Source organism: Anguilla anguilla, chromosome 9 (assembly GCF_013347855.1).
Source record: "Anguilla anguilla isolate fAngAng1 chromosome 9, fAngAng1.pri, whole genome shotgun sequence".
Classification (NCBI taxonomy): domain Eukaryota; kingdom Metazoa; phylum Chordata; class Actinopteri; order Anguilliformes; family Anguillidae; genus Anguilla; species Anguilla anguilla.
In genome coordinates this window covers 24,392,593-24,418,718 of record NC_049209.1, presented here as the reverse complement: position 1 = coordinate 24,418,718, position 26,126 = coordinate 24,392,593, and the positions used below count along the sequence as shown (strand labels likewise).

Below are 26,126 nucleotides of genomic sequence, written 5' to 3'. Positions count from 1 at the left end.
TTCTTACTGAATGACTCATTTTCCACCACCTGCTGCTGGTGCTGCAGCTTGAATGGAAGGGCAGGAAACCAAAGATGGAATAAATAAGAACACTCTGAAATGTGTGTCCTGGAAACACGCTAGCATAAAAAAAATGCCATTACAACTCATGGGTCATTCGTTTGTCAGGACTCAATAGCTATGGCAACATTGTTGTAACATATTGTACCTCACGTTATTAAAGTAAATCTAATCAGTCTGTGCCACAGGTATAGGAGGGAACATAAACAGATGTGTTTATCCAAGAATGACAATCTAAACTTTTCTGCTTCCAAGTTAGTAGGTTAGAGCACAAATTAGAAATGATTTCATAATCATAAAAATGCAAGTTTTAGTTATTTCATTTCAGATCATTTGTGTACTACATTCAAGGTTTAGTTTAGATTATATCTGTTACTATGGAATCACTCAAGCCTGACTTTCAGGAAAGAAAAAAAAAACAGTGGACAGGAATATGCCAAGATTGTCTATACAATTTTACTGCAGGATGACCACGTTTAATACACAGCAATGTTGTGTTTGATGTTGAGTAATTGAGTACTCACCATTTTTTATTTTATTTGTTCATAAAATATAGTTCTGTGTTTTAAATGATTACAAAGGCTCTGATGATCTGTAAAACCAAAACATCAGCTGTTGTTTTGTAAAATAACATAATGCTGAGATTCAGGCAAGAAGCATTGTGTCAGAATCTTCCATGCATTTAAGCAGCATGTAACCTAGATTTCATGTAACTGAGCGCCTTCATGGTAGAAGGTTCTAATTATAGCATTTTCTCCGTAATTAATGTAATATATCTGTATATGCAAAGATTGGAAACTGGCTTTCCGTGTTCTCTCTCTGTTCCTCTCACTTAATCTATTAAACGTGCGTGTAAATCTTCCAGTTACCTTACAGTACTACTCTGTATGTTTTTTTTCTCCCAATATAAACTATATGAAAATAAAACTGACAAATAAATTCATAATTGTGTCTCCACACTTCCCTGTTTGCCTGTCCTTCACCAAATCCATTTCCACTCTACACGGTGAAGGGTGGAAACGGATTTGGCAAGGGACAGGGAAACAGATACAGTAATACAGAAAGCGTGGCGACACAGTTATGAATTGACTTTAGGCTATACCACAGTCACAACTTCTAATGAGACCTTTTTCAAGCTCCGCCAACACAAACCCCAAATGTCTGCTATTGTATTCACGATTTAAGGAGCGCCACTGCTGATTTCCATCTCCAAGGAATTAATCTGAGTGATAAGATCCAATTCAAGCTGTGTGTAGGTCTCACAACTAAAAGTAATCTCTTCTGCCTGTAGAACCCACGTAAAAACTGTTTTTACTAACAAATCTCAGTATAACCAGTGCAGTTGGAGCTGCTGGACTTGGAGATGCGCATGTTTTTTTTAATTTTTTTTTTTACCTATAATGGTTTAAAAATAATACTAAGCTACTGAATTATATTATGGAAACAGTTATTAACACATATGCCGGTCATACTAGATGGTTACATTTCATACTCATTTTGTCAGCTATTGCTGGGGTAGTCTATTTCCACGTGGTGTAAGTAGAAGTAAACAACTCATCCGTTTCCACCAGAGAAGTTGGTAGGAAATCGTATATTTGCATATTTTTGAAAGAACAACCTACTGGACAAGTAATTGGCACATTATTGGCCACCAAAAATTGCCAACAGACCGTCGACAACAACTCATTCTTGATTTTAATTGGCGATAAACGGGTTCTGTCACGTTGCTTACCCAGCCCCCCATGCTAGTCTGGTTTTTGATAGGTTACTTGATGCGATCGATCCGCCCTGTCCGCCCGCTGTGCTCCTCCTCCCATTTTCGATACTGGCGGGGTAGGGAGTGAGTGAGACGCTTATTTTGCTTCGGTTGCTAAAGCAAGGCTTTTAAAGCTTTCTGATTTTAAACGGTGTAGTGTCAACATTGACTTGAGCGTAGGGGAGAATTTAATACTTAGTAGACGTAGAATACTGTTTGATTTCGGGTCAACCACGGAATAATGTTTGGTAGCGACTGACCGACAAAGTGAAGCTATAACAGTTTCTATAGGATAATATTGTTTTCAAGCTTTTTTCCCTTTTTATTTTGTTAGAGGAAGCTCGAACTAAAGGATACTCCATTGCCATTTCCCGCTTCGCTGGCTACCGGGTGTTTTGCCGCAGTAAGTCGGGATTGTCAAAAGATGTTTAAGGAAATGGTTCATTGTAGTCTTAACCAAGTAACTTCGGAAAGCAGCTAGCCTACAATTAAGCGATTGCCCGATATGTAGCTACCATGTCTGTTCGCTAGCTATTGATAATCAGTTACTCGCGCATCTACTGTATGGATGTGGCTGGCTAGCTATGTACCTTTACCCTATACAGGAGATTTAGTCTGAGCAGTTCTTGTTAACAACGTGTGTCTTCTGTCCGTAAGTTAAATTTCAGATATCGTCGTGTAGCCTACGGATGCAAATAACTTCGTTTCAGTTGTTTTGAATGACATGCGGTAGACTACTGGGCTATAGTGTATGTGATTAACACTGGATGCCGACTTGACAGCTCAAATATTGTAGGAGGAACTTTAGTCTAGTTTTTTCTAAAGTGTTACTTGATTCTGGTTTAAACTTTCTTTGAACAGTTAATATTGCGTGAACTGTAGTCGGTGTCGCACGTCAAAGTTGTGTAATGTGGATGCTGTTATTATTATGTAGCAAACTAGCCGCTTCTGGTAGCCAAATAACGACTTTAACAGTGACATATACATAGCCTACCTTGTTAACAATAATTTAAGAAAGATGTTTGTATTCTTTTAAGTGTATAGAAAATGGCAACTGCACTTAGCGGACGAAACCCTGGCGGTCGCGGACCGAACCCACGAAAAGGCCGGATTTTAGGCATCTTTGATGGCATCCAGGATGTTGTTGGTCGACCGAAACAAGCTGCCGCCGACCGCCGAACGGTGGAGAAGACATGGAAACACATGGACAAAGTGGTAGGCTATGTGCTGAAGATTTGCGCCTTGTGTTGGGCGTACCACTCTAACATTGTAGTGAACTGTTAAGTAGCGCAAAACAAGTTGTAAATTAGCTGTCATAAATGCATGACAAGCGTGTAGGCTACCTAAGTTCAGGCGTACTTTTCCTCAAATCATGACGCAACCAGCTTTCCATTACTCCAGAAAATTATAGCATCAGATTTCCTTGCTGTGATTTTTAGAGGGAGGAGATGTTGTTTTCATTTCCAAGAAAAACTGCGTAATTTCGTGAGTGTAGATTTGTGGTCTGAAAAGTACCTTTGACATGGCAAAAAAGGAGGATAGTGATTTTGGTGTTAATAGCTGCACGTCTCTTCCTATATGTAGAAGAGGCAGTCTCAGCCTGTTTGTAATCCTGAGGACGGCTGTAATTAGATGCTAATGTGACAACTGCAGAGTTAGAGCGGGGTTAGGTGTAAAGACATACGGGTTTTTATGGAACATGCTCTGAGGGGTTTTAACATCAAATGCCGCTAAAAGGTCGTCATCTAAGAACAGCCTCTCACAATTGTCCTTGTAGCCGGCACTATGTAAGAATAGAGCAGGAGCACCAGTGACAATAATGACCACGGCCTCTGCGCAGTGTGACTAAGTGACAACTTCCAACGTGATCTTCACACCCTGGCACTGCCCAGAGTGTCAGAGCTGCCAGTTACTGTGTGAAAAGGAATTGTATTCAAAATACCCGGTGTGCTACCTGCAAAGTCCTGAACAAGGTACTTATAAATACCCTGGTATGGGCACAGAGGTAGAGCTCATTCTTTGCTGAATGACTGCATGTCCATTCACAGTTTGTTCTCCTTATAGGTGCGGCTATGCCAGAACCCACGACTGCAGTTAAAGAACAGCCCGCCGTACATACTGGATATCCTGCCGGACACCTATCAGCACCTGCGGGTAATACTCTGTAAATACGAGGAGAACCAGAGACTGACCCAGCTGAGCGAGAACGAGTACTTTAAGATCTACATTGACAGCCTGATGAAAAAATCGAAAAGGGCGATTCGCCTCTTTAAGGAGGGCAAGGAAAGGATGTACGAGGAGCAGTCGCAAGACAGGTAGGATGCTAACTCCCCCGGGCTGGCGTGCCTTTCCCAGTGTGCACCGGTTCACGTACCTCCTGACCTTTATCTGCATTTTCTCGATAATCATTTCCTATGAGCGAGTGTCACACCTTTCAGTCCATTCACGTGGGTAAACATCAACCGCATTCCACACCGCCCTTCATAGAGCTCGGGACTTCACTGTGAACTCACTCGTGGAGAAACCGCAGTCACTGGTAATCATTTTGCAGCCACTAAGAGCCTTGGAGAACCTGCGTCTTTCTGTAATTGTGGTTTTTCAAAATGATTCTCTTGCATTCTGTTTTTGTTCCCTGGAAGCTGTATTCTGTGTCCAGTGCTGACGAAGCGTAGTATTTGTTTACGGTCATAAAGGCTGTTTATTATATCAGAGCATGGATCCTTCTACTCTGTAGTGAGCTCAGGAGTGGCTTTCGGATTACGGGGTCGGGGGTGCGGGGGTGCGGGGGTGCGGGGGTGGGTTTCCAAAGAGTGCCTGTCAGCACATGTCTTTTGTTCATGTCTTTTAAGCTGATTCTCACACATGAGCAAGAATGTTGTTTCAATCCCAGCACAGTCGTGCCATTTATGTTTTGGTCTTGTAGCATACTGGGGAACAGAGTTAGCAGCAGTGCCATGGCGTCTTCTCGGGGGTTCCGCTGATCATTTCTGAAACTTGAGTTTGACCTTGAGACCAGCCCTCCTCATTTCCATGACCTGGCTCGGCCTTTCGTGGAGGTGGCCTCCACTGCAGATGGTCTCCTTCCTGGTTCCGCGATCTGGAGTCCAGGACCAATCAGGAGATGAGCTCATTCTCTCTTCTCCATCACTTTTAAGCAAGCTGGAGTGGGCCTGAGAAGGGGCTTTGAGTCTTGTAGCCTCAGGAGAGGAAGCACCCTTAGACTTTCTTCCTGGTTCAGTGTGGCGGTCATGACCTTTTGGAAATCCGAGACCAGGAATACAGTATATGGCCCTGATTAAGAGCGTGGTGTCTCTGTTGGAGATTGACTCTAATAAGCTTTAATTGAATCCAGATGTAGATCTTTTGTTTTTCTTGGCCAAATTTGAATGTATTTTGCCGGAATTAAAAAAAGGAAGCAGTGAAAGGGGGTTCAAACCATTTTGATTTTCTTTTGTGGGAGTGTGCGTTTTCTCATCTGTATGTCCCGTTGTCAGCATCTGGTTCCAGGATTTCTTTATAGGGCCTATTAGAAGAGAGGCTTCTACAAAGCCATATATCCCTAGTCTGAGGACATGGATGGCTCATTAGTTTAATGCCATAGCTGTCTGCTGTGGGGTAGAAAAAACAGTTCCTCCTTGAATGTGATGTGCGAGCGCTGGGTGAGGGGGGCGCTCCAGTGAGCCGGGGTGAAGTGGAGGTAACCGCGCTCGTTCGCCTCCGGACGACGCTTGGCGACAGCTTGCCTTGACGCTCTGTCACGTCCGTGAGGCGCGACATTGCGGTCGGAGGTATCAGCTGTCAGTCAGCGACGTCCGGCTTGTCACCCCGCCTTAAATCAGCCGGATTGATCCGCTTCTTTAGCTTCAAGGGCAGATGAGGCTGACTTGGGAACAAAGCGAAGCGTGAGGCGCACGGTTGAGCGCTAGGTCTGCGGGCCTCACCCCCCCCCCCCCCCGCCCCCGGGGCCACTGCTCAGCTGGCTTTCAGCTCGTGAGACACCCCGTAAAATTTACCCCATCTCCCCCCCTAGCTGAACTACTGGAAGATGATTGAAACAGTCCCCACATGTGTGTTTCCAATTATACTTCACGTGAGAGTACACAAGCCCCTTTAGCTTAGTGTGCTGTAAACATGTTGTCTGTAGGTTAAAGTTGAACTGTCTTTGCCTGAATTTGGGGCGGGGAGGGTGAAAATTGTGACCACATTTGTGGTTGGAAACCATTTTTTGGCAGATATTAACTATGAAAGAAATTTCAAAGCGCGTTAGTTTTGTTTCATTATGGTGTTAGGAGTGCACTAAAATGTTAAAAATAACACTTGGCCGGGCTGAAAGTGTTAACCATTCTGCCCTCTCTTGCGCTGATACATTTCTGGTTCCTGAGGACATGTCATATCTGTGAGGATGTTTGGTCTGTAAATGTGGAGTTGCGAAGTGTTGAGTGGCTTCCCCTTTCCAGGGTGAGGAAAACCTCAACTCCACACTGTCTTTAACCCTGAAACCACATTTGGACCCGAGTTTGGTGTAATGACATCTTAATGGTATAGTCAAGTTCTCCCTTATTTTATTCCATTAATAGCATTCATTTGGTTACTCCTCAGATGTCTTGGGCTATGAAAGACATATTTAATACACACATTTGGTTTTTGGAAATAAAGGGATCAGCAAGAGCTTTTTTTAGTAGAACACGTGTTGCGTGTCTCACCGCTTCCAGATGTTAGCACAAATTGGTTGCCTGGTTTGTAATAAATGACTGTATTTCTGCACAGAGACATCAAACATTCATAGCCTCATAACTGCTGATGCTATAGCTACCGCATGGGAGGACTGTAATGCCATCGCTTTATGTTGGCCTGGCGTTGTTATATTCTGTATATTATTCTCCTAGGGGTGTACTTTGAGTGGCAGCTCACATTTTGAGAGGGTGTAGATCAGGTGACTTCGATCAGGTTTTTTACTAGTTTTACAGTAGATAGCTTCATTGAATTTGATGTTCTCTCTTTTATGCATTTGCGTCAGGTTGACGGGGAACTCTTTAAGTTCTACAGGGGGAGTTTGAGAGTGGCCTTTGGACTGCCTGTAAGCTGGGCGGATGGAGTCCTTCCGTGCATATGTCCTGGAACACTGCCAGAGCTGGCTGTGATCTTAATTAATCATAACTAAGGCTAATTAAGCAAAGAGTACGGGTCTTGGGGCCAGATTTATGTAATTACTCTCACTCTAAAACCAGGATTGGATTAAAAAGAGTGAGGCTGAAAAAAATGTCCACTGTGTCTTTGTTCCACCCTTATTTCAAAGCTAAGAGCTTTTTATCTGAACTTTGCCATAGGATAACATATTTGCAAAGTTAATGGCTCTCTAAAATATTTTTGCCTGGTTTTTAAGTGAGTTTTACGATGTATTTTGGGGCTGGTGCCAAAGTCAGCTTTTTGGCGGGTTTGTCACTTTGTCTGACAGATGAGAAGGTGTCTAAATGTCGAACTAACACATTTGTTTTCTAAACATACTCGCGACATAGAAAGAACGGGGTGTGAAAGATGTGATTTCGTTGAACCGTTAAAAAACATCGCAGCTGTGGCTGAGCCAGCGGTGTCAACCCCTTCACCTCATACGAACGTTTGAAAGCTCGAAGAGGCTCTGCGTTTCTTTAAAGCTCAACGCTGCAAGTGCATCGCCGTCAGTTAGCATCGACATTAACAGGGTGCGTAAAAGGGAGGCTCAGACAGGGGAGGAGGGGCTCGCTGAATGCCGAGGGAGGGGGGCGGTTGGCTGGCGGGGGGGGGGGTAGGGTCTCTCCCCCCTCTTTCTGATGAGAGGCGATGGCAGTCGCAGCTGCTCTGGCAGGTCTTCCTCTGGTTTGGGCCGTGCAGATGGCACACGCCCGAGAGAGCGAGGAGCGTCGCACAGGTGCACAAGCTTTGCGGCGCTTTGTAGACAGCCGTTATATTACGTACATGAACACGTACATCAGCTCACACTTGTGAGAGCTTTTATGAAGTGCCTTTAAAATTCTGAGGGAGGCGGCGATGGAGAAATGAATCGGTTGCTCTCGTTAGATTCCTCTACCTCCTCCTGTGCACCATGCGATTGATTGAATTATTACATGCTGAGTGAAGACACTGGAATTAATGAGTTTCCTGCCATCTTTTAAGCCTTTTAAAGTGTTTCTCCTCCTGTCTTTATTTTTCCCCTATTGAGTGACTCACACACACGCACACATATGACCAAAATAATGAAGTGAAGCAAAAAACAAAAAAAAGAAGAAATGTCCATGACAGTTAATTTCGGCGTTCCCTCTGCCTGTCCCTGAGGACCAGCGGAGCTCCCTTGAGATTCAAATATGCTTCTTGTTTTATAATGTGTCACTTATTCACTGTCAGTATTGATGGCCAATGTTCAATGTAAAATTAGTTGACATTATATTAATAACAAAAGTTATTGAGGAAAATCTTCTTGGGTAGCTTTGCGTAGTCATGTTGGTGCAAAATCGGTGCACAATCCACACAGAAAACGGTCTCTTTTTATTCCAGCTCAACAGTTCACTGGACGGGCCGCCATATTGGTAGTCGGTGAAATTTTACACTCTAAAACCCACGTGTTACCAATAGGGTAAAGTCTCAGAAAGCCCTTATCGGTTGGGCTGTGCCCCACAGCGGCCTCGCCCGCTTTGTCTTGCATCCCTGCCGCACGCTGGCAGCCTGCTGTCACATCGGACCGGGCGGGACGCCTGCCCCTCTGCTCCTGACTGAAGGGCGTCTCTGCGTCTGCTGCGTTCGGTCGCCCGTCTGCCTCCTCTGCAGTTTAAACGAAAGCCCGGCGAGGGGGCGCCTTTGCCCCCGCGGCAGGGCCCGCGTGATTTGGAACCGTAAGGTGGGCCGGTCATCCGGAGGAGAGAAGGGCGCCAAAAGCTCCCGTGGTTTCTTCACTCTCCCAACGCGATGCCACCCATCGGTCCTGTCTGCCGTGTCTCGAGGCTCGCCTGAGCAAATTCGGAGAGCTGCGCTAGAATCGCTGTTTACGGAAAACGAGAGGACTATTTTCACGCAGGTGGTATCAATTGTAATTGAGAGGTATCACTTGTAAAGCGCTTTGGATAAAAGCGCTATATAAATGCAGTCCATTTACCATTTACCATTCGTGTTTATGTGCGTGATGGCAACAGTTGTTTTTTTTTTTGTTGTTGCCCTTTCGAATGGGGATGTGAAACTGAATGTGGTTTGATGGGCCGGCCACACGCCGTGCCTGTGGATTTGAGTGTGCCCCGCCCTGGAGGACGTCAGCAGGGCCTTAGCGTGTGGACTGCGGCGACGGTCGTCCTGAACCGGCGAAGCTGCGCTCAGCGCGTTGCGCACTGAATGGCTTTGCGAGTTTTTTCAGCGGGGACATTTCTGGCACTCAAACAAGAGCAACATTCTCTTGCAGATCTGCCGCATCTTAGTCTTCAGCACACTGCCATCTGTTCTGTGTAAACAGCCATGCTTACGGCTCATGCAATTCATTTGTGTACCTTGACTCTCATATGGGGCCGCTTCCGCCACACAAAATGGCTCCGTGTCAGTGGTTTACATGCCGTCGCAGCGAGAGGCGCAAGTGCCCGCGTTTCAGAACCGTCCGAGCGGCAGCGCTGTACGAGCATTTCGCTTGCTGAACGCAGCCTTTTCTGAGGAGCTTTTTGTGCGGTTTCAGAGAGGTCTGTGCAGCTCAGGGCTGAAGAGGCGCGTTGTGCGGGCCGTGTTTGGCGTCTGTGGGAGCCGTGGCGATGGAGATAGCGCAGCCAGAACGCAGAGGGCGTGATCTGGGCCTGCTGCTCCCCGCTGGCTCTGAAGGACGGGGGGGAGAAAGGGAGAGAGGAGAGCTCGTTTGAGTTTGGGATGAAGTGCAGCAGCTAGACCGCCCCTGCTCTTCTCTTTCCAGGGGGGCGTGGTCGTGCCCCTCCGCCTCGCGCTCCCCGGCCGCTGGCCCTCATTTCGGTTATTTGCCCACGAAATCCGTCGGCGTAATTAGACCCTTTCTCTGGGGGAAAGGGCTTTGTGTGTGCTGGAGGGGGGTCGCGTCCCGCCCCCCGATGGCCTGTTTGCCAAATGGGATCCTGTGGCAGTACCACAGGGCTCCCTCTCCCTCCTCCTCTACTCCCACGGCAGCTGCCACACGCCAGGAGAGAAGCCACTTCTGCGGAACTAACAGGCTGTCTGAAGTGGAAAATAAAGCTTTTGTACTATACTGTGGGCTACACTGGTGCTGTATGGTACACATTCTGTATGTACTATACTGTGGGCTACACTGGTGCTGTATGGTACACATTCTGTATGTACTATACTGTGGGCTACACTGGTGCTGTATGGTACACATTCTGTATGTACTATACTGTGGGCTACACTGGTGCTGTATGGTACACATTCTGTATGTACTATACTGTGGGCTACACTGGTGCTGTATGGTACACATTCTGTATGTACTATACTGTGGGCTACACTGGTGCTGTATGGTACACATTCTGTATGTACTATACTGTGGGCTACACTGGTGCTGTATGGTACACATTCTGTATGTACTATACTGTGGGCTACACTGGTGCTGTATGGTACATATTCTGTATGTACTATACTGTGGGCTACACTGGTGCTGTATGGTACACATTCTGTATGTACTATACTGTGGGCTACACTGGTGCTGTATGGTGCACATTCTGTATGTACTATACTGTGGGCTACACTGGTGCTGTATGGTACACATTCTGTATGTACTATACTGTGGGCTACACTGGTGCTGTATGGTACATATTCTGTATGTACTATACTGTGGGCTACACTGGTGCTGTATGGTACATATTCTGTATGTACTATACTGTGGGCTACACTGGTGCTGTATGGTACACATTCTGTATATACTATACTGTAGGCTACACTGGTGCTGTATGGTACACATTCTGTATGTACTATACTGTGGGCTACACTGGTGCTGTATGGTACACATTCTGTATGTACTATACTGTGGGCTACACTAGTGCTGTATGGTACATATTCTGTATGTACTATACTGTGGGCTACACTGGTGCTGTATGGTACATATTCTGTATGTACTATACTTGGCACTCTAGCTGTTCTATTTGCTCTGTATGCAATGTACCATACACTCTGTGTGAAATATATACAGTACACTCTGTGTGAAATATATACCATACACTCTGTGTGAAATATATAACATACACTCTGTGTGAAATATATACCATACACTCTGTGTGAAATATATAACATACACTCTGTGTGAAATATATACCATACACTCTGTGTGAAATATATAACATACACTCTGTGTGAAATATATACCATACACTCTGTTTGAAATATATCCCATACACTCTGTGTGAAATATATAACATACACTCTGTGTGAAATATATACCATACACTCTGGTTGTAATAAACTATATGGTCTAGTAACTCTCGTGACACTCAGTGCTGTGTGCTGTATTTTCCAGTCTCCATAATCTAACTAGATTATCTATCTATCTAACTATCTAATCTGTCTAATCTAGACTTTGTATTTGAAGGACCACTGCATGTTTACGATGGCGTTATTGTTTTCTGTTCCTCGCGGTTGTGCTTGTCGAGTTTGAGACGCCTCGGGCAGACGTGTCGCGAGCTTTGATTTCCTGTTCGCGCCGTCGTCAGTCATGAGTTCCCCGGCTGGCTGTTCTTCACGCCTCCCAGCCAAACGCCTCCCGCCTAACCCGTACCGCCCAACCCGTACCGCCTAACCCGTACCGCCTGACCCGTACCGCCTGACCCTAACCCTAACCCGTACCGCCTGACCCGTACCGCCTAACCCGTACTGCCCAACCCGTACTGCCCAACCTGTACCGCCTGACCCGTACCGCCTGACCCGTACCGCCTGACCCGTACCGCCTGACCCGTACCGCCATGACCCGTACCGCCTAACCCGTACCGCCTAACCCGTACCGCCCAACCCGTACCTCCTAACCCGTACCGCCCAACCCGTACCTCCTAACCCGTACCGCCCAACCCGTACCTCCTAACCCGTACCGCCCAACCCGTACCTCCTAACCCGTACCTCCTAACCCGTACCTCCTAACCCTAACCCGTACCGCCTAACCCGTACCGCCATGACCCGTACCGCCCAACCCGTACCGCCTGACCCGTACCGCCTAACCCGTACCGCCATGACCCGTACCCCCTAACCGTACCGCCTAACCCGTACCGCCTGACCCGTACCGCCCAACCCGTACCGCCTAACCCGTACCCCCTAACCGTACCGCCTAACCCGTACCGCCTAACCCGTACCGCCCAACCCGTACCTCCTAACCCGTACCTCCTAACCCTAACCCTAACCCGTACCGCCCAACCCGTACCGCCTGACCCTAACCCTAACCCTAACCCTAACCCGTACCGCCTGACCCGTACCTCCTAACCCGTACCTCCTAACCCTAACCCTAACCCGTACCGCCCAACCCGTACCTCCTAACCCTAACCCTAACCCGTACCGCGACGCTCAGATTAACGAGGTCCGGTTCTGGCGTCGGGACGGGGCGGTGCGGTTAGCGCGGCGCGGCCTGCGCTCAGTCACCCGTCGCTCCAGCGCGCCAGAGGGCGCGTTCAAATGGCCGCCGCACCTGCGCGCGGGCCGGAGCGCCGCTCGTGAGGAAACCCCGTAAGCGGCCGGCGGAAGCGCGGCCCGGAGACGCTGCGCAGCCTGCGCTCTTTCCCTCCGCCGCTTCAGCCTTAATGGGGACGGCCAGCGGGCCGGGGAAGCCTAACCAGCCACCATTTATCGCCTCCGGCGAGCCGCGCGCGCCGCTTCGGGGGGGGTGGGGGGGGGGGGGGAGAGAGAGGAGGGAAGAGAGAGAGAGGGAGAGGGAGAGGGAGAGGGAGAGGGAGAGAAGTGTGAAGAAAAGACAAAAAAAAGAGGCAGGAGGCCGACGTCCTGTTCATGCGTTTCCTTTCTGCGCTCGTGCTCTTTGATTAGGGCTCAGAAGGCACCGCCGTCCTCCCCGGGGACCGCCACTCCCTGTGCCCCAGCTGGGGGGGGCCGGACCGTCCCAGCGCCGCTCCCACTGACCCCCGCCCCCGCCCTCTCCCCTCTCCCCTCGCCCAGTCCCCGAAGAGCGCCCGTCTGCGCTGATGTCACGCACAGAGACCAAACAAGCGCAGCCATGCGGCACCTGGAGCCCTCCCTGCCCCTGCAGACACGCCCTCCCTGCCCCTGCAGACACACCCTCCCTGCCCCTGCAGACACGCCCTCCCTGCCCCTGCAGACACGCCCTCCCTGCCCCTGCAGACACACCCTCCCTGCCCCTGCAGACACGCCCTCCCTGCCCCTGCAGACACGCCCTCCCTGCCCCTGCAGACACGCCCTCCCTGCACACAATAGGCCCTCATACTCTTTAATGAACGCTTCCATGGTGAAGGTTTATTTATTTATTTATTTCTCTTCTGGAAGTCTTGAATGTCGGTGACATCTGGTCTGGCCTCCTCCTCCTCCTCCTCCTCCTGCCCGGCTGTCTCTCTCATCTCTCTCTTTTTCTCTGTTCTGCCTCATCCCCCTCTTTCCTTTCTCTCTTTCATCCGGGGCTGCTGGGAGAGCATGGGTTGTTTTTCTCTGTGTGTGTGTGTGTGTGTGTGTGTGTTCCTTGTTTTTTTTTTGGTCAGGCCTTGCGTGGGCAGCCCCGGTTCCAGCCGGCTTCCAGACGTTGTGTGTGTGCTCTGTGTGTGCTGGGCGCACCGCGGCGGAGGCCCCCGCTCGCTCGCTCGCTCGCCCGTGTCCTGCGGCCGCAGCGCGGGCGCGTGTGCCGGGAATCCGGATACGCATCACCGGATCGACGCACACACCCCCCCCCCTCCCCAAACCACACAAAACCCTGCGGCTGGGGCCCTTCAGCCCAGAGAGGGCCCCTTTGTTTTATGCCCCCCCCCCGGGGATTTTACATTAGCAGCGCGGGGTGTCATGTCCGATGGCGTGCCTGTTGTGCCTGCGTAATGCACACTGACAGATGTGCATTAAGACACAGGGTGTGTTTTTTTCTGTGTGGACTCCCCTGAGTGTTAGCGGCGGCGGCGGTGGGGTCCGTGCCAGGTTCTGCGGGGCCTTCCAGCGAACGCGGGGTCCGCTGGGAGTCTGGGAGATCCGCTTGATTAATCGTGAAGCTCACCTCCTTCCGTCAATCCCCCCCCCCCCCCCCCCCCCCACCCCCCTCAACATCCCCCGCTGGTGCGGCCATCTGAGCCTGGCCCTCTTCCACTGTCTTTGGAAAACAGAGGGGAACTGTGAACAAATAGCTCAAGGGCTGATGCATAATCATGTTTTTTAACGCTGATTCTCCTTCATGTGATGTGCTGTTTTTTTTTTCTTTTTTATCAAGCAGAAAAAAGCAGCGCTTCCTCCTGCGCCCGGAAAGAAAGATCATGAGCGCTAAGTTCAGCCGCCCTTGCGCTCTGATCTCTGCCTCTCTCCGCGCGGCGCTGATGACTCAGTGTTTCTGAGCCATTTTGAGCGTGCCTCTTCTGGCTGGTCCTCGCCTGCGGTGCCCCTGCGCTCGCTCTCCGCTCTCCCGCGCGCAGGTAACGCCATCCCGCGCGAGCGGCGAGCGCCTTCGGGGACCGGCCTCGGGTGACACTCTGCGCCGCTGCTCTTGACGCACCGTAGAATGAACTCCAACTGTTCCGCCGAGCCGAACGTTCGCAGAGAGGCGCTTTCACCCCGAGCGTCTGGTGTGCGGCGCGTCTGGTGTGCGGCGCGTCTGGTGTGCGGCGTGTCTGGCTTAATTGCGTAGCGACCCCGAGTTCAGCTTCCCCACTCACAGGCTGGGGGCTGTCGTAGCAGACAACACGCGCTGGAGACAGGAGCCTGCTTACTTCTCTCGCTCATTAAAAGCGCTGTTCTTCTAAGGTTTGTGGGAGGTGGGGGTTGGGGGGAGTGGGCTGGTTGGTGGTGGTGGGTGTGTGTGGGGGGTGGGGGGTGCACTTCCTGTAATTCTCCCTGTAATAAGTTTGCCTTTAATTAGGGTAATTAATCTCCTGAACTTTCCGGCGAGCTTTTTTAATTAAAAGCCGGCGCGGGCCGCGGAAGCGTCTCCCGGAGGTTCTGATCCTGGCTCGGCCCGCTGTTGGCACGGGAACGCGGGGCGTCCGCCTGTCAGTCACTTTGACGAGCGGCCGAGCGTAGATCTTCCAGGGCCCGGCCCCTGCGGGCGGGGCGGTCGATTCCGCGGGGCTGCTGGGAAACGGCGTTTAGAGCCGAGAGGGGCGAGCGGTGCCCCGACCCCGCAGCGGAACCTCGCCCGCCGCCGCCCTGGGCCGCCAGCGCGCCAGCTGTGCCGCTGCCAGGCAGACGGGCCGCTCCAGCTGAGCCTCTGTTTTTGCTGACGCGGTGGAGAGAGCGCAGAATTTTTTGCCCTCTCATGCGTATGTCTCATAAGTGACGTGACATAGCGTCTCTCTCTCTCTCTCCCTCTCTCTCTCTCCCTCTCTCTCTCTCTCTCGCTCTCTCTCTCTCCCTCTCTCTCTCTCTCTCTCAAATTCAAATGCTTTATTGGCATGACATATTTAAAAATACATATTGCCAAAGCGCAGTGACAACAGCAATCAACTACAGTAAGAATATATAATCAAAAAGAAAAAAGAAGACAAGCAGCAACAACAATAACAGCACAAATGATAGGAACATAATACTTATTATCTATTAAGTTAACTGAATTAAATTAATTATATTATATACATGCACACATACACACGCATACATATATATATATATACACATATATACTCATAAGTGACGTGACATAGCGTCTCTCTCTCTCTCTCTCTCTCGCTCTCTCCCTCGCTCTCTCTCTCTCTCTCTCCCTCTCTCTCTCTCTCTCTCTCTCTCTCTCTCTCTCTCTCTCTCTCTCTCTCTCTCTCTCTCTCTCTCTCTCTCTCTCTCTCTCTCAATCTCGTCCTCAGGTCGGGTCAGGAGCGCTTCTGCTTCTGAGAGCTGTGAAAACTGCATCTTGTTTTGCTGACACCGTTGGAACATCTTGAACTTTACATATCTTTCGTACTTTCTTCCCCATTTCTCTCTCTCTCTCTTTCTCTCTGGTCAACTAAATGCTGCAATCACCCAAACAGCAGGAGTCATTTCTGATGTTCTACCGTGGCCTGTCCCTCTGTCCCTCTTTCCTCTCTGTGTGGGGGCCGCTGTGATCTGTGCTTATTTCAGGTCTGAGAGCCCTTGAGAGCATTTCTGTTACACTGCAGCTGCCTGAGTAACAGCGGTGCCCTGAGTGACTGCTGCACTTTCTAAGATCAAAACTGCATGCATGCCTGCGTGGTGCACGCATGTATATACTACTGAATTATATATAGGTGTATTTTACATTCCAAGGTATAAACGTATCACATTAATATATTCTAAAACTTTGAGACAGTCATTTGGCAGAAATAAATAAGAGAAATCTCTTAAATATTGCCTTTTGTGCATTTTGTTTGATTTATTTTTTGGAAATACACTTATCTGTTCCATGTGAGTTGAGACTGTTAACCCTCTACAGTGTGAGATCACAAACACGCGATTAGAATGTTCTTAACTGAACATTCTAACCACTGCTGGCCATTGAAAGCAGTGGAGTTGTAGAACACTGACTTAGAACGATAAAAGATTCCGAAAAGCTCTGCTCTTCACAGGGTTAACGAGGTAACTGTGGAGCGAGTTCCCTCCTGGGCACCTCGTGCCTTCCTGCCATACAGGCCTCTGTCGATACGGCGATTGTGACACTTCCTGACGCCTTTCCCGCGTTGGGAAGGCGAGGCGGCCGGAGCGCAGCTGAGCGCCGAGCCCCGGCGAGCAGGAAGCTGTGGCTAGCCGCCGCGCTGTAGCGGCCGGCCTTTAGCCGCTCGGCGGCTGTAACAGGCGGGCGAGCTGAGGCGCTCTGTAAGCGCGTGAACGGCTCTGTAAGCGCGGCGAGCGCTCGGACCTCAGGATGGCCTCTGGTGTGCCTGCGGCCGAAGTGCTGCTGGGGTCTGTCACATTTCCTGAGCGAAGCGTGCGTCTGCTCGACATGATTCATCCACGCGAGTGATTACGGAGCGGAGTTTTTTTTAGCCTGCAGTTTCTTCATAGCGTGCAGTACTGCTGAAGCTGCAGACTATACTCTTCCTGTTCGGTCGGTCTACTTAGCATCAGCTTTATCGGATGTGTGGAGCAAACTTCTCACTTTCTGAAATATGGTGCTTTTGAAATGTTTTTCTTATGAAAAATAGTGGAGAAATTGCAAGGATGCAGGGATACGTGTAGCCTTTGTGAAGTTAGGTGACTGTGCACTCAATTTGTACATTTTTTTATCAGTAATTAATTTCAAATAATTTTGCTACCTCATCAAATCCCAAGGATCTGAGGACGGCCTACTAATAACCACTTTCAGTAAAGAGAGCCTGTTTTTAGTTAAAGTAAACCGATAAAATTAAAAATAATAAAAATAAAGTCAGTGAAACTGAGTGGTGATGTACATTTGATGGACTGTTATTCAGTTACACATTTTCAGATTTTGATTTGAAGGACATTTTAATCATATCTGCCTCAGTACTGTGGTGGAATCGAGTACTGAATTGAGTAGCTGATAAAAGCGATAAAAGTATAATGCTCACACCCCTGTACTGTGTTATTGTATTTATGTGACTGCTGTTATTCAATAACACAGTACAGGTATGTGTATTCAGTATCACCTTTTTCAGATACTCAATTCAGTACTGTGGAGGAGTTCAAGGGGGTGTCCTCGACTGGGACAGGCCTGCCTCTGTCCTGCTTTGCCCCAAACGCCGTCCGGTCCCACCAGAGAGGCTCGCATCCTGCCCCCTTTTCACCATGACTTTGCCACAGATGTGTTTATGGGGGGAGGGGGGCGGTCACTGGCAAATGCAGGGGGGGCTCTGCAGCACAGAGGGAAGGAGATAGAAAGCAGGACCTTACAGGGCAGCCCCTGTGTCAGGAGGTCCTCGTGATAGTTTGTGGATTAAGTAAAGGTCATAGTGGCTTTTACTCAGGGTGGCTTTCCTTGTGCTTATGTAGGTAATGGTTCAGGCAAACCTTTTGACTGCTGCGGATCACATGAAGAGCGTCTCCACTTCCTGTGTGTGGCCCCCAGCCCTAAAGCCTTCGCATCGAATTCTCTGATGACTAATTTCCTCTGAGCTGTGTGTCAGAAAGCCTTCCGGCTCTCCTGGGCCTCGTGCGCAGGTTTCGCTGCAGTTTTCAGGATTTGCTCAAAATGCGTTCCAGGCCAAAGTCCCAAAGGAAATCCCTGGAATTTCTGGGATGTCGTATCGGACTTAGCCTGGACATTCATTCCTATCTGACCCGTTTGCCTGACGGGCTCTGTTTTGTTTTCTCGCTGAGGAGGTGACGTTGACTGCGCGCAGGCGCTGAAGAAAACGTGGGTCTGGCGGCGTCGGCGTCCCTAAACATGGGAGAGAGCGGCGTTTCGGGGCTCAGCGCACTCCCCCTGGCAGTCCAGCTGGGACCCCTGTGCATTTTTGAACTCTGACATCCGAGACAAAGACAAAAGACATCATGCACTGTATTCATGAATATGACTCATCCCCTCAGTGCCACTGCACATAGCCCATATTAAACTGATCTCTTTCTGGTAGGTCACACTGCAATATTGGAACTATGAAATATGAACCTTCATTAAAAATGGCAGTAATATTCAAGGCATATTTTAATGACAGCATCATATTTAAACATGTACTGCGATATATGAAAGTAGCAATAATTTCTATATTTTTCCATTTATTGTGAAGCATTGCAGTATATTTTACTGCAGTGTATTTTCAGTGTAATTGTGGAGTGTAGTATCTCTGAAATGTTTAGTTTCTGTGTAATTTTGGTATAGTGCATTTCCGGTACAGGGAGGGGCGCTAGCTGTGCTGGTACTGGTGCACTGTGGGAAAGCAGGCACTCCCCTGAGGAACCAGCGCGGGGGCGTGTTCAAAGGGAGCGGCAGAGGTGAGGGGCGGGGGGTGGGGGGGATTTCTTACTCATCCTGTCTGAGTAAGTCTCGCTTTCGGGGAGGAATGACACACTTACCCGGAATGGAGGGGTGTCCCTCTCGGCACGAGGGCGAACCGTGCCAGCTCACCCCAGAACAGAGCCGCGTTCCACTCTGACGAACCCGGGGATCACCCCCGACGCCCCCGTCCGCGCTACGTCAGGGCCCCGCCTCCTCCTCCTCCTCCTCATCCTCCTCCTCCTCCCGTCCTCGCGCTGACAAACCGCGGCCTGTTTTCTGTTTGCCGAGCACGCTGGGTTCTTTTTTTCGCTCTGTTTCTTTTTTTTTTTTCCGGGGACGTTGGAAACGCGGGGAGCGAGTGAGAAGTTGTTTCCCCTCTCTCGGGCTCGGCGCCAGACTGGGGCTGCTCCGTCAGTAACAGGCTTCGCCGAGTGAGCTGTGGCAGAGCAGGCACTTCAGCACGCTCCGCGCAAGGCCAACGCCACAGCTCTCAGTACCTCTTACCAGCTCTTATAATGGAAAGCCTGCTCTCCACGATGCTGGCTTAAAAAGTATTTATGCCTGAATTAAATATTAAAATTGTTTGGAGTCACAGCACTACTGCAGGTGAAAGTAATCGTTCGTTCTTCCAGAGGTCTTGGCTAAGTTTGATGGAGGCTAAAGTGATGTTTTGACCTGCTGGACACGTGGAAACGGACACTAGTTACCGTTGAGGAGGTAACGTGTTCTGACATTTAGCTTGGCAGTAATGTAAAGCAGAAGCACGAAAGCACAGTTGTGAAAATGAGAACCAGACTGGTGCTGTGTTGCTCCACGGACGTGGGCGTGCGCGTGCGTTTATGCGTGTGCGTTTATGCGTGTGCGTTTGTGCGTGTGCCTGCTTGTTTATGCCTGAGTGTTTACGCAGGTGCTTGCGTGTGTGTGTGTTTAATGCGTGTATACGCGTGTAATTATGCACACGTGTGTTTATGCGCACACTCGTAGAAGTGTGCACATGTTTATGTGACCGTGCGCGTGTGTGTGCGTTTGTCCGTGCGTGCGAGTGTGTATGCTCATGCCAGGGTTTGTGCTTGTGTGCTTTTGCATGTTCATGTGTGAGAGACCGGGTTTGTGAGTGTGTGTTTGCGTTGAATCACATTGAGAATCTTTATTGCCTTTTTACGAAGGCGTTGTGCATATGGGTGCATGCTCGTGTGGGCGTCTGTGTAATGTGTGCATGTGCATATATGGCCAAGTGGCCTATACGTACTGGCCCATGCAGGCCATTTTCCATATGAATGGAGCCTTTTCAGAGGCTGTTCTCCTGTCCCATCTGCCGCTTATGCCTGTGCTTTTATCAGATGAAACGGGACGGCGCGCTCCCCTGACGCCCACACGCCAGTCCTTTTACTGGCGCTCATGTACGGCGCGTACGCAGCGTTTCTGTCGCTCGTTTGAGAGACAAAGGCCTCCGTGGCGTCGGCAGACAAAGGGCTGCTCTTCCTGTCGCTGGCAGCTGGGCGAGAGCGGCGTGTGGAGCAGAGGGCCCTGATAATGCTTTCCAGTTAATTTCCTGGACCGCTTCCCATCTCTCTCGGGGGCTGAGCTGTGGTCTGCGGGGGGGAAGGGGTCTGCTCGTTACCCTGCGTGCCGTCCCGTGCCTTCTGGGGATGGGAGCCTGTCTGCTGGCCCTGTGTCCGCATTTACGACTGAAGAAAAAGTGCATCGCCTGGCTGCGCTCCAGCGTCTGCAGGCCGTGAGCGGACGGCTCGCTGCGAGGGCCACGCTCGGGGCCTGCTCTCGACAGGACGCGCTCTCCGCGCGAGGCTTCAGACAGGAAGTAAGGTTTTCAGAAGCGCCTGAAGCTGAGTGTTTGGCGAGAGGGCGGCGCGTAAGTCACGTACTGCGAGCGAGATCAGTTTGATTGACAGGCCTGCCGGGGCCTTGCCCTGACGATGTGGAGTCACTCGGGTCCGAGGTCCCTTCAACTGTTCAACGAGCTCGTGCCGCCACAGCTGTGCCACCCAGGCGAAATGCGTTTGGCTTCCCCCACAAACCCGGCGACTTCAGTTTCTCTCTCACTTCTACAGTTTTTCATTATTGACTATGAAAATGGTTTCTGCTCCTCTTCTGGATCGGGGTGTGAAGGAAGCACTCTCTGCTCTCAGTTTCAAATGAGAACATTTGAGAAGATGTTGGGGCCTGGAGGTAAGCATTAGACAGGGGCTGTAGTCACAGTGCGCATTTCCTGCGGAACTTGGTCGAGGAGTGATTTAGTGTAGGAGCCAGTGTTCCTCACCAAGCTGGAGCCTCTGCCAGCTTTTATCACAAAGTGCTCCTTTAAGGCATTACATCACAGCCAGCTCTCCCCATCCAGTCTTTCTGAGGCAGAGAGTGCAAGACAAATGGGGAGAGAGAGGGAGAGAGAGAGGGGGGGGGGGAGGGAGAGAGGGAGAGAGAGAGAGGGAGAGAGGAAGAGAGAGAGAGAGAGGGAGAGAGAGGGAGACAGAGAGAGAGAGAGGGAGAGAGGGGGGGAGAGAGGGAGAGAGAGGGAGATAGAGAGAGGGAGGGAGAGAGAGAGAGGGAGAGAGGGACAGAGAGAGACACAGAGAGACAGAGAGGGAGAGAGGGGGGGAGAGAGGGAGAGAGAGGGAGACGTAAAAATGACAGAGCACCTCTATTCGAGCATGTTGTCTCTACTGGGGACAGTATGTACTACATAAACACTGAACACCGCCGATTTACAGTAAGAGTTGATTTAACTCCAGGAATTCTGCCATGACAAAATGGACAGGAATAGCAGCGTAGGAGGGCGAGGCAGACAGATACGAAGAAACGGGAAGAAAAATAAAGCGAGGGATGCAGGAACGGAGAGAGAGAGCGATGGAAAGGTCTCTGCGGTTTAGCCGATGGTGGCCACAGAGGCCTTGTTTGTACGCTCGGTTCCATTAGCATCCTCTCTGCTGTAATGGGCTCTGACTGAGGAAATGACGTTCCTCCCGTGTTTGTTATTCTTCGCGGCGCTGCCTGCCAAGCCAAACCGGAGGCTCCGCTAGCGCCCCCTGGATCAGCGCTGTGTGTTTGTGCTCGTGTGAGCGCCCCCAGGGTCAGCGCTGTGTGTTTGTGCTCGTGTGAGCGTCCCAGAACGCGTTCTTGCCGGATGTAGCGCAGAGAGCCCGTGTGAAAGCATGAGCTCTTGCTCTATTAGGCTGTGATGCGTAAGATTTTTAGATACGACATTAAACAGGAGTTTCGTGGAGATGTTATATTAAACGGGTAATGCAGACAGCAGTGACGGGTGTCTCTAACCCCCCCTAGCCTGTTCTGCAGTCACAGACACGCCTCTGCAGCGCGTCGTGGCTTCCTGGCGGGGCGGCCCGTGGCGTAGCGTTCCGAAAACTCGGCCCGCGTGACCGGCAGAGCCAGAGAGCGCCACGCTCTCCCTGCGCTGTCTGTGAGCCCAGGATGTGGAGAGATGAAGGCCTCCTGTCTGTGAGCCCAGGATGTGGAGAGATGAAGGCCTCCCGTCTGTGAGCCCAGGATGTGGAGAGATGAAGGCCTCCTGTCTGTGAGCCCAGGATGTGGAGAGATGAAGGCGTCCTGTCTGTGAGCCCAGGATGTGGAGAGATGAAGGCGTCCTGTCTGTGAGCCCAGGATGTGGAGAGATGAAGGCGTCCTGTCTGTGAGCCCAGGATGTGGAGAGATGAAGGCGTCCTGTCTGTGAGCCCAGGGTGTGGAGAGATGAAGGCGTCCTGTCTGTGAGCCCAGGATGTGGAGAGATGAAGGCGTCCTGTCTGTGAGCCCAGGATGTGGAGAGATGAAGGCGTCCTGTCTGTGAGCCCAGGGTGTGGAGAGATGAAGGCCTCCTGTCTGTGAGCCCAGGATGTGGAGAGATGAAGGCCTCCCGTCTGTGAGCCCAGGATGTGGAGAGATGAAGGCCTCCCGTCTGTGAGCCCAGGATGTGGAGAGATGAAGGCCTCCCGTCTGTGAGCCCAGGATGTGGAGAGGTGAAGGCCTCCCGTCTGTGAGCCCAGGGTGTGGAGAGATGAAGGCCTCCGTCTGTGAGCCCAGGATGTGGAGAGATGAAGGCCTCCTGTCTGTGAGCCCAGGGTGTGGAGAGATGAAGGCCTCCCGTCTGTGAGCCCAGGATGTGGAGAGATGAAGGCCTCCCGTCTGTGAGCCCAGGATGTGGAGAGATGAAGGCCTCCCGTCTGTGAGCCCAGGATGTGGAGAGATGAAGGCCTCCCGTCTGTGAGCCCAGGGTGTGGAGAGATGAAGGCCTCCCGTCTGTGAGCCCTGGGTGTGGAGAGATGAAGGCCTCCTGTCTGTGAGCCCAGGATGTGGAGAGATGAAGGCCTCCCGTCTGTGAGCCCAGGATGTGGAGAGATGAAGGCGTCCTGTCTGTGAGCCCAGGGTGTGGAGAGATGAAGGCCTCCCGTCTGTGAGCCCAGGATGTGGAGAGATGAAGGCCTCCCGTCTGTGAGCCCAGGATGTGGAGAGATGAAGGCCTCCTGTCTGTGAGCCCAGGATGTGGAGAGATGAAGGCCTCCTGTCTGTGAGCCCAGGATGTGGAGAGATGAAGGCCTCCCGTCTGTGAGCCCAGGATGTGGAGAGATGAAGGCCTCCTGTTTGTGGCCTGAAGCGGCGAACGCCAGCGGTGGCCGTATCGCCTGGAGCGCCGCGGGGGGGTGGGGGTGGGGGGGGGGGGGGGGGCGTCTCTGTGCCGGTGGGACGTTCGCTCAGAAACGAGCGCTCCGGAAACCTCTGTCTTCAGTCAGAGCCGATTCACGCTGATGAATGCTAATGTTCTGAACGCCTGCGCCAGCTAAGCGATTATATTAACAAAATTATGCAGATTGATAGATGAAAGATCACAGGCGTCGAAGGTCAGACGTTGTGAGGGACTGAGGAAACATCTTTCGGGGGTTTTTACTCAGGCACGTGGTGTGGATGTCCCCGCTTTGCCTGACAGGATTATTACAGCCTTCTCAGAGAGGAGTGCTAATGAAGGCTGGTGTTTGGAATAAGCGGAGTTGTGCGGCTCTGACGTGGTGTGCTGTTGTGTGGACCCCCCTGTCCCCGCTAGGCATGGAAATGAGAGTCAGTGCAATGTGATACCCTCCTCGCCTGCCTGACAGCTACTGCACAGCTCCTTCGCTTGGCCTGACTGGCTTCTGGGGTGAAGGAGAAAAGAACTCCACATGCCCGCACTCACACAGGAACCCACACACACGCTCTGTGGACATGGATGCATGCGCACACGCACATGCTCGCCTGTGCGCACACACACGCATTCATGCTCATATACACATATGTGCACACATGCACTCACGTGCGCACGCACACATGCACACACACATACACTCCCACACACACAGAAGGATTGAATATACTAACAGTATAGACACGCCATATTTCCAGAGCTGGGCCTCCTCTCTCTGCTCTCCCAGGCCTGTCTCTCAGATAACCAGCATTCAGAGAGCCTTGATGTGCACACTCACACAGTCTACCCTGTTAACAAGATATCTCTCAGCTGTGTGTGTGTGTGTGTGTGCGTGCGCACGCACGTGTGCACTAGCATATCCACAAACACTAACAAGCAAACCACAGATCCTCAGCACAGTTTGGAAAGCACCCTTCTTGATGTGAGCGTGTATGCCTGTTGGAGTGTCAGTTTGACTCGCGCAGTACAGCTTCTCCCAGCGCCGCCAGGCCGTTCTCAGAGAATCCCGATCCATGTTTCTGTGTCTGTTTCTGCATGCAGCTCCTGACCAACCTTTCTGCTCTTTCTTGCTTTGCCTTTTTTCAGTCTGTCTGTGTCTTTGTCAGTCTACACGCCTTTCAGTCTATTTGTGTGGGTGTGTGCGTGTGCGTATTTGTGTGCATATGTGTGTGTGTGCGTGCGTGTATGTGTGCATATATGTGTGTGCCGGATGTGCTGAGAAGGCCTCAGTGAAACCCCCGCGTGACAGCCCCGCTGCCCGTCCACACGGGATTCCCATCAGCAGCCCCTCGCCGTGTGGACGTGGGGGAGGGGTGTATACTACCTTTGGGATGCTACCGAAGGACGCCCTTCATTCTCATGCATTATTCATTCGTTCGGGGTGTTTGCGTGTATTTCAGACCTGATTAAGATGCCATTGTGACTGTATGAATAAACACGGGGGCGTGCACGAGTCGCTCCACACCGGGTTCAAATGCAGTTTGCATCGGCGTTGTCTGGATGGAGATGGGCTTACTGGAGGGGCAGGAATGACGGAGAGAAGAGTGACAGGAAGTGCAAAAAAAAAAAAGGCCTTAATGTTTTGGATATTTGTTTTTACTCACAACATCTGAGACTACTCTGCCTACCTGACTACACTGGCCAAGGTCTTTCCTTAGTGACACCTTTGACGTATTTTCGTGGATTGTTTTGTATCGTATCTCATTTGCTCGCGTATGTCTTTGTACCGGGAAAGGTGGCGTTATAGTAGAGCAGTAGAGTCCTCTTGTTCAGCGCGCTCAGCGCCACTCTGTTTCGTGGGAACAGTACTAGCCGCCTCGACATCGTCTGTAATCTGCAGCTTGTTGAGCGTTTTGGTTGTGCTGAGCGTGCGCTTTTGAGTGTGACTTCCCGCGCGATGACTATCACGCGCTGCGCGAATTTGCCGAGAAGTTGCTCAGCGATTCCCCTTTGGGCGCTAACGTAACCCACGTGCTTTCGCCTTGTGTGACACCGTAACGGAGAGAAGCTGAACTCATAAAACCTATCTGAGTCGATGAACTCTGTCAATGCCGGGCTTTTTAAGTTTTGGATCTGCTTGTTTCAGGGGCGTATGCTGCACCACAGGGCCTTCTGTCACAGTCTGTGAGCTCAGAGAGGAACCTGAAAGCCATCCTGCACTGACAGCGCAGAGTCCACTCGGCTCTTTGTGATTATGTAAGGGAAATCTCCTAATAGGGAGATTTTTTAAATGTATTTATGTTTTTTTTCAGGAAGTTCAGCGGCAGGTTGGTTTCCTTGTTGGGTGTGAAGCGGGTGACGGGGTTTCGCTGCGCGCGCTTTGTTCAGCCGCGTTCAGCCGCTCGCAGGTAGCCGTGTTGGGCTAATGCGTGGCCTCCCCAGCGGCAGCCTCTCTCTGATCATTCATAAAGGGGGAGGAAAGTGCTCAGAGTGGGGCGCCAGCAGGTCCGCTGCTCTGGCTGGGCTGCTGGTGAGTGAGTGGAGCCGGGCTCTGTGGCTGTGCTGCTGGTGAGTGAGTGGAGCCGGGCTCTGTGGCTGTGCTGCTGGTGAGTGAGTGGAGCCGGGCTCTGTGGCTGGGCTGCTGGTGAGTGAGTGGAGCCGGGCTCTGTGGC

At 50.9% G+C, this 26,126-nt stretch overlaps 1 protein-coding gene across 3 annotated transcripts in view; it reads left to right on the top strand.

Moving 5' to 3' along the window:
• The first annotated feature begins 1,895 nt into the window (after positions 1-1,895).
• The window catches only part of cblb (Cbl proto-oncogene B, E3 ubiquitin protein ligase), a 75,287-nt gene continuing 51,056 nt past the window's right edge, over positions 1,896-26,126 (top strand). For all 3 annotated transcript variants that reach the window (XM_035434457.1, XM_035434456.1, XM_035434455.1), the window contains exons 1-3: positions 1,896-2,219; positions 2,854-3,031; positions 3,881-4,131. In XM_035434457.1, the coding sequence (XP_035290348.1) occupies positions 2,864-3,031; positions 3,881-4,131 (419 nt within the window). In that variant the 5' untranslated portion in view covers positions 1,896-2,219; positions 2,854-2,863. The remainder of the gene's footprint in view (positions 2,220-2,853; positions 3,032-3,880; positions 4,132-26,126) is intronic.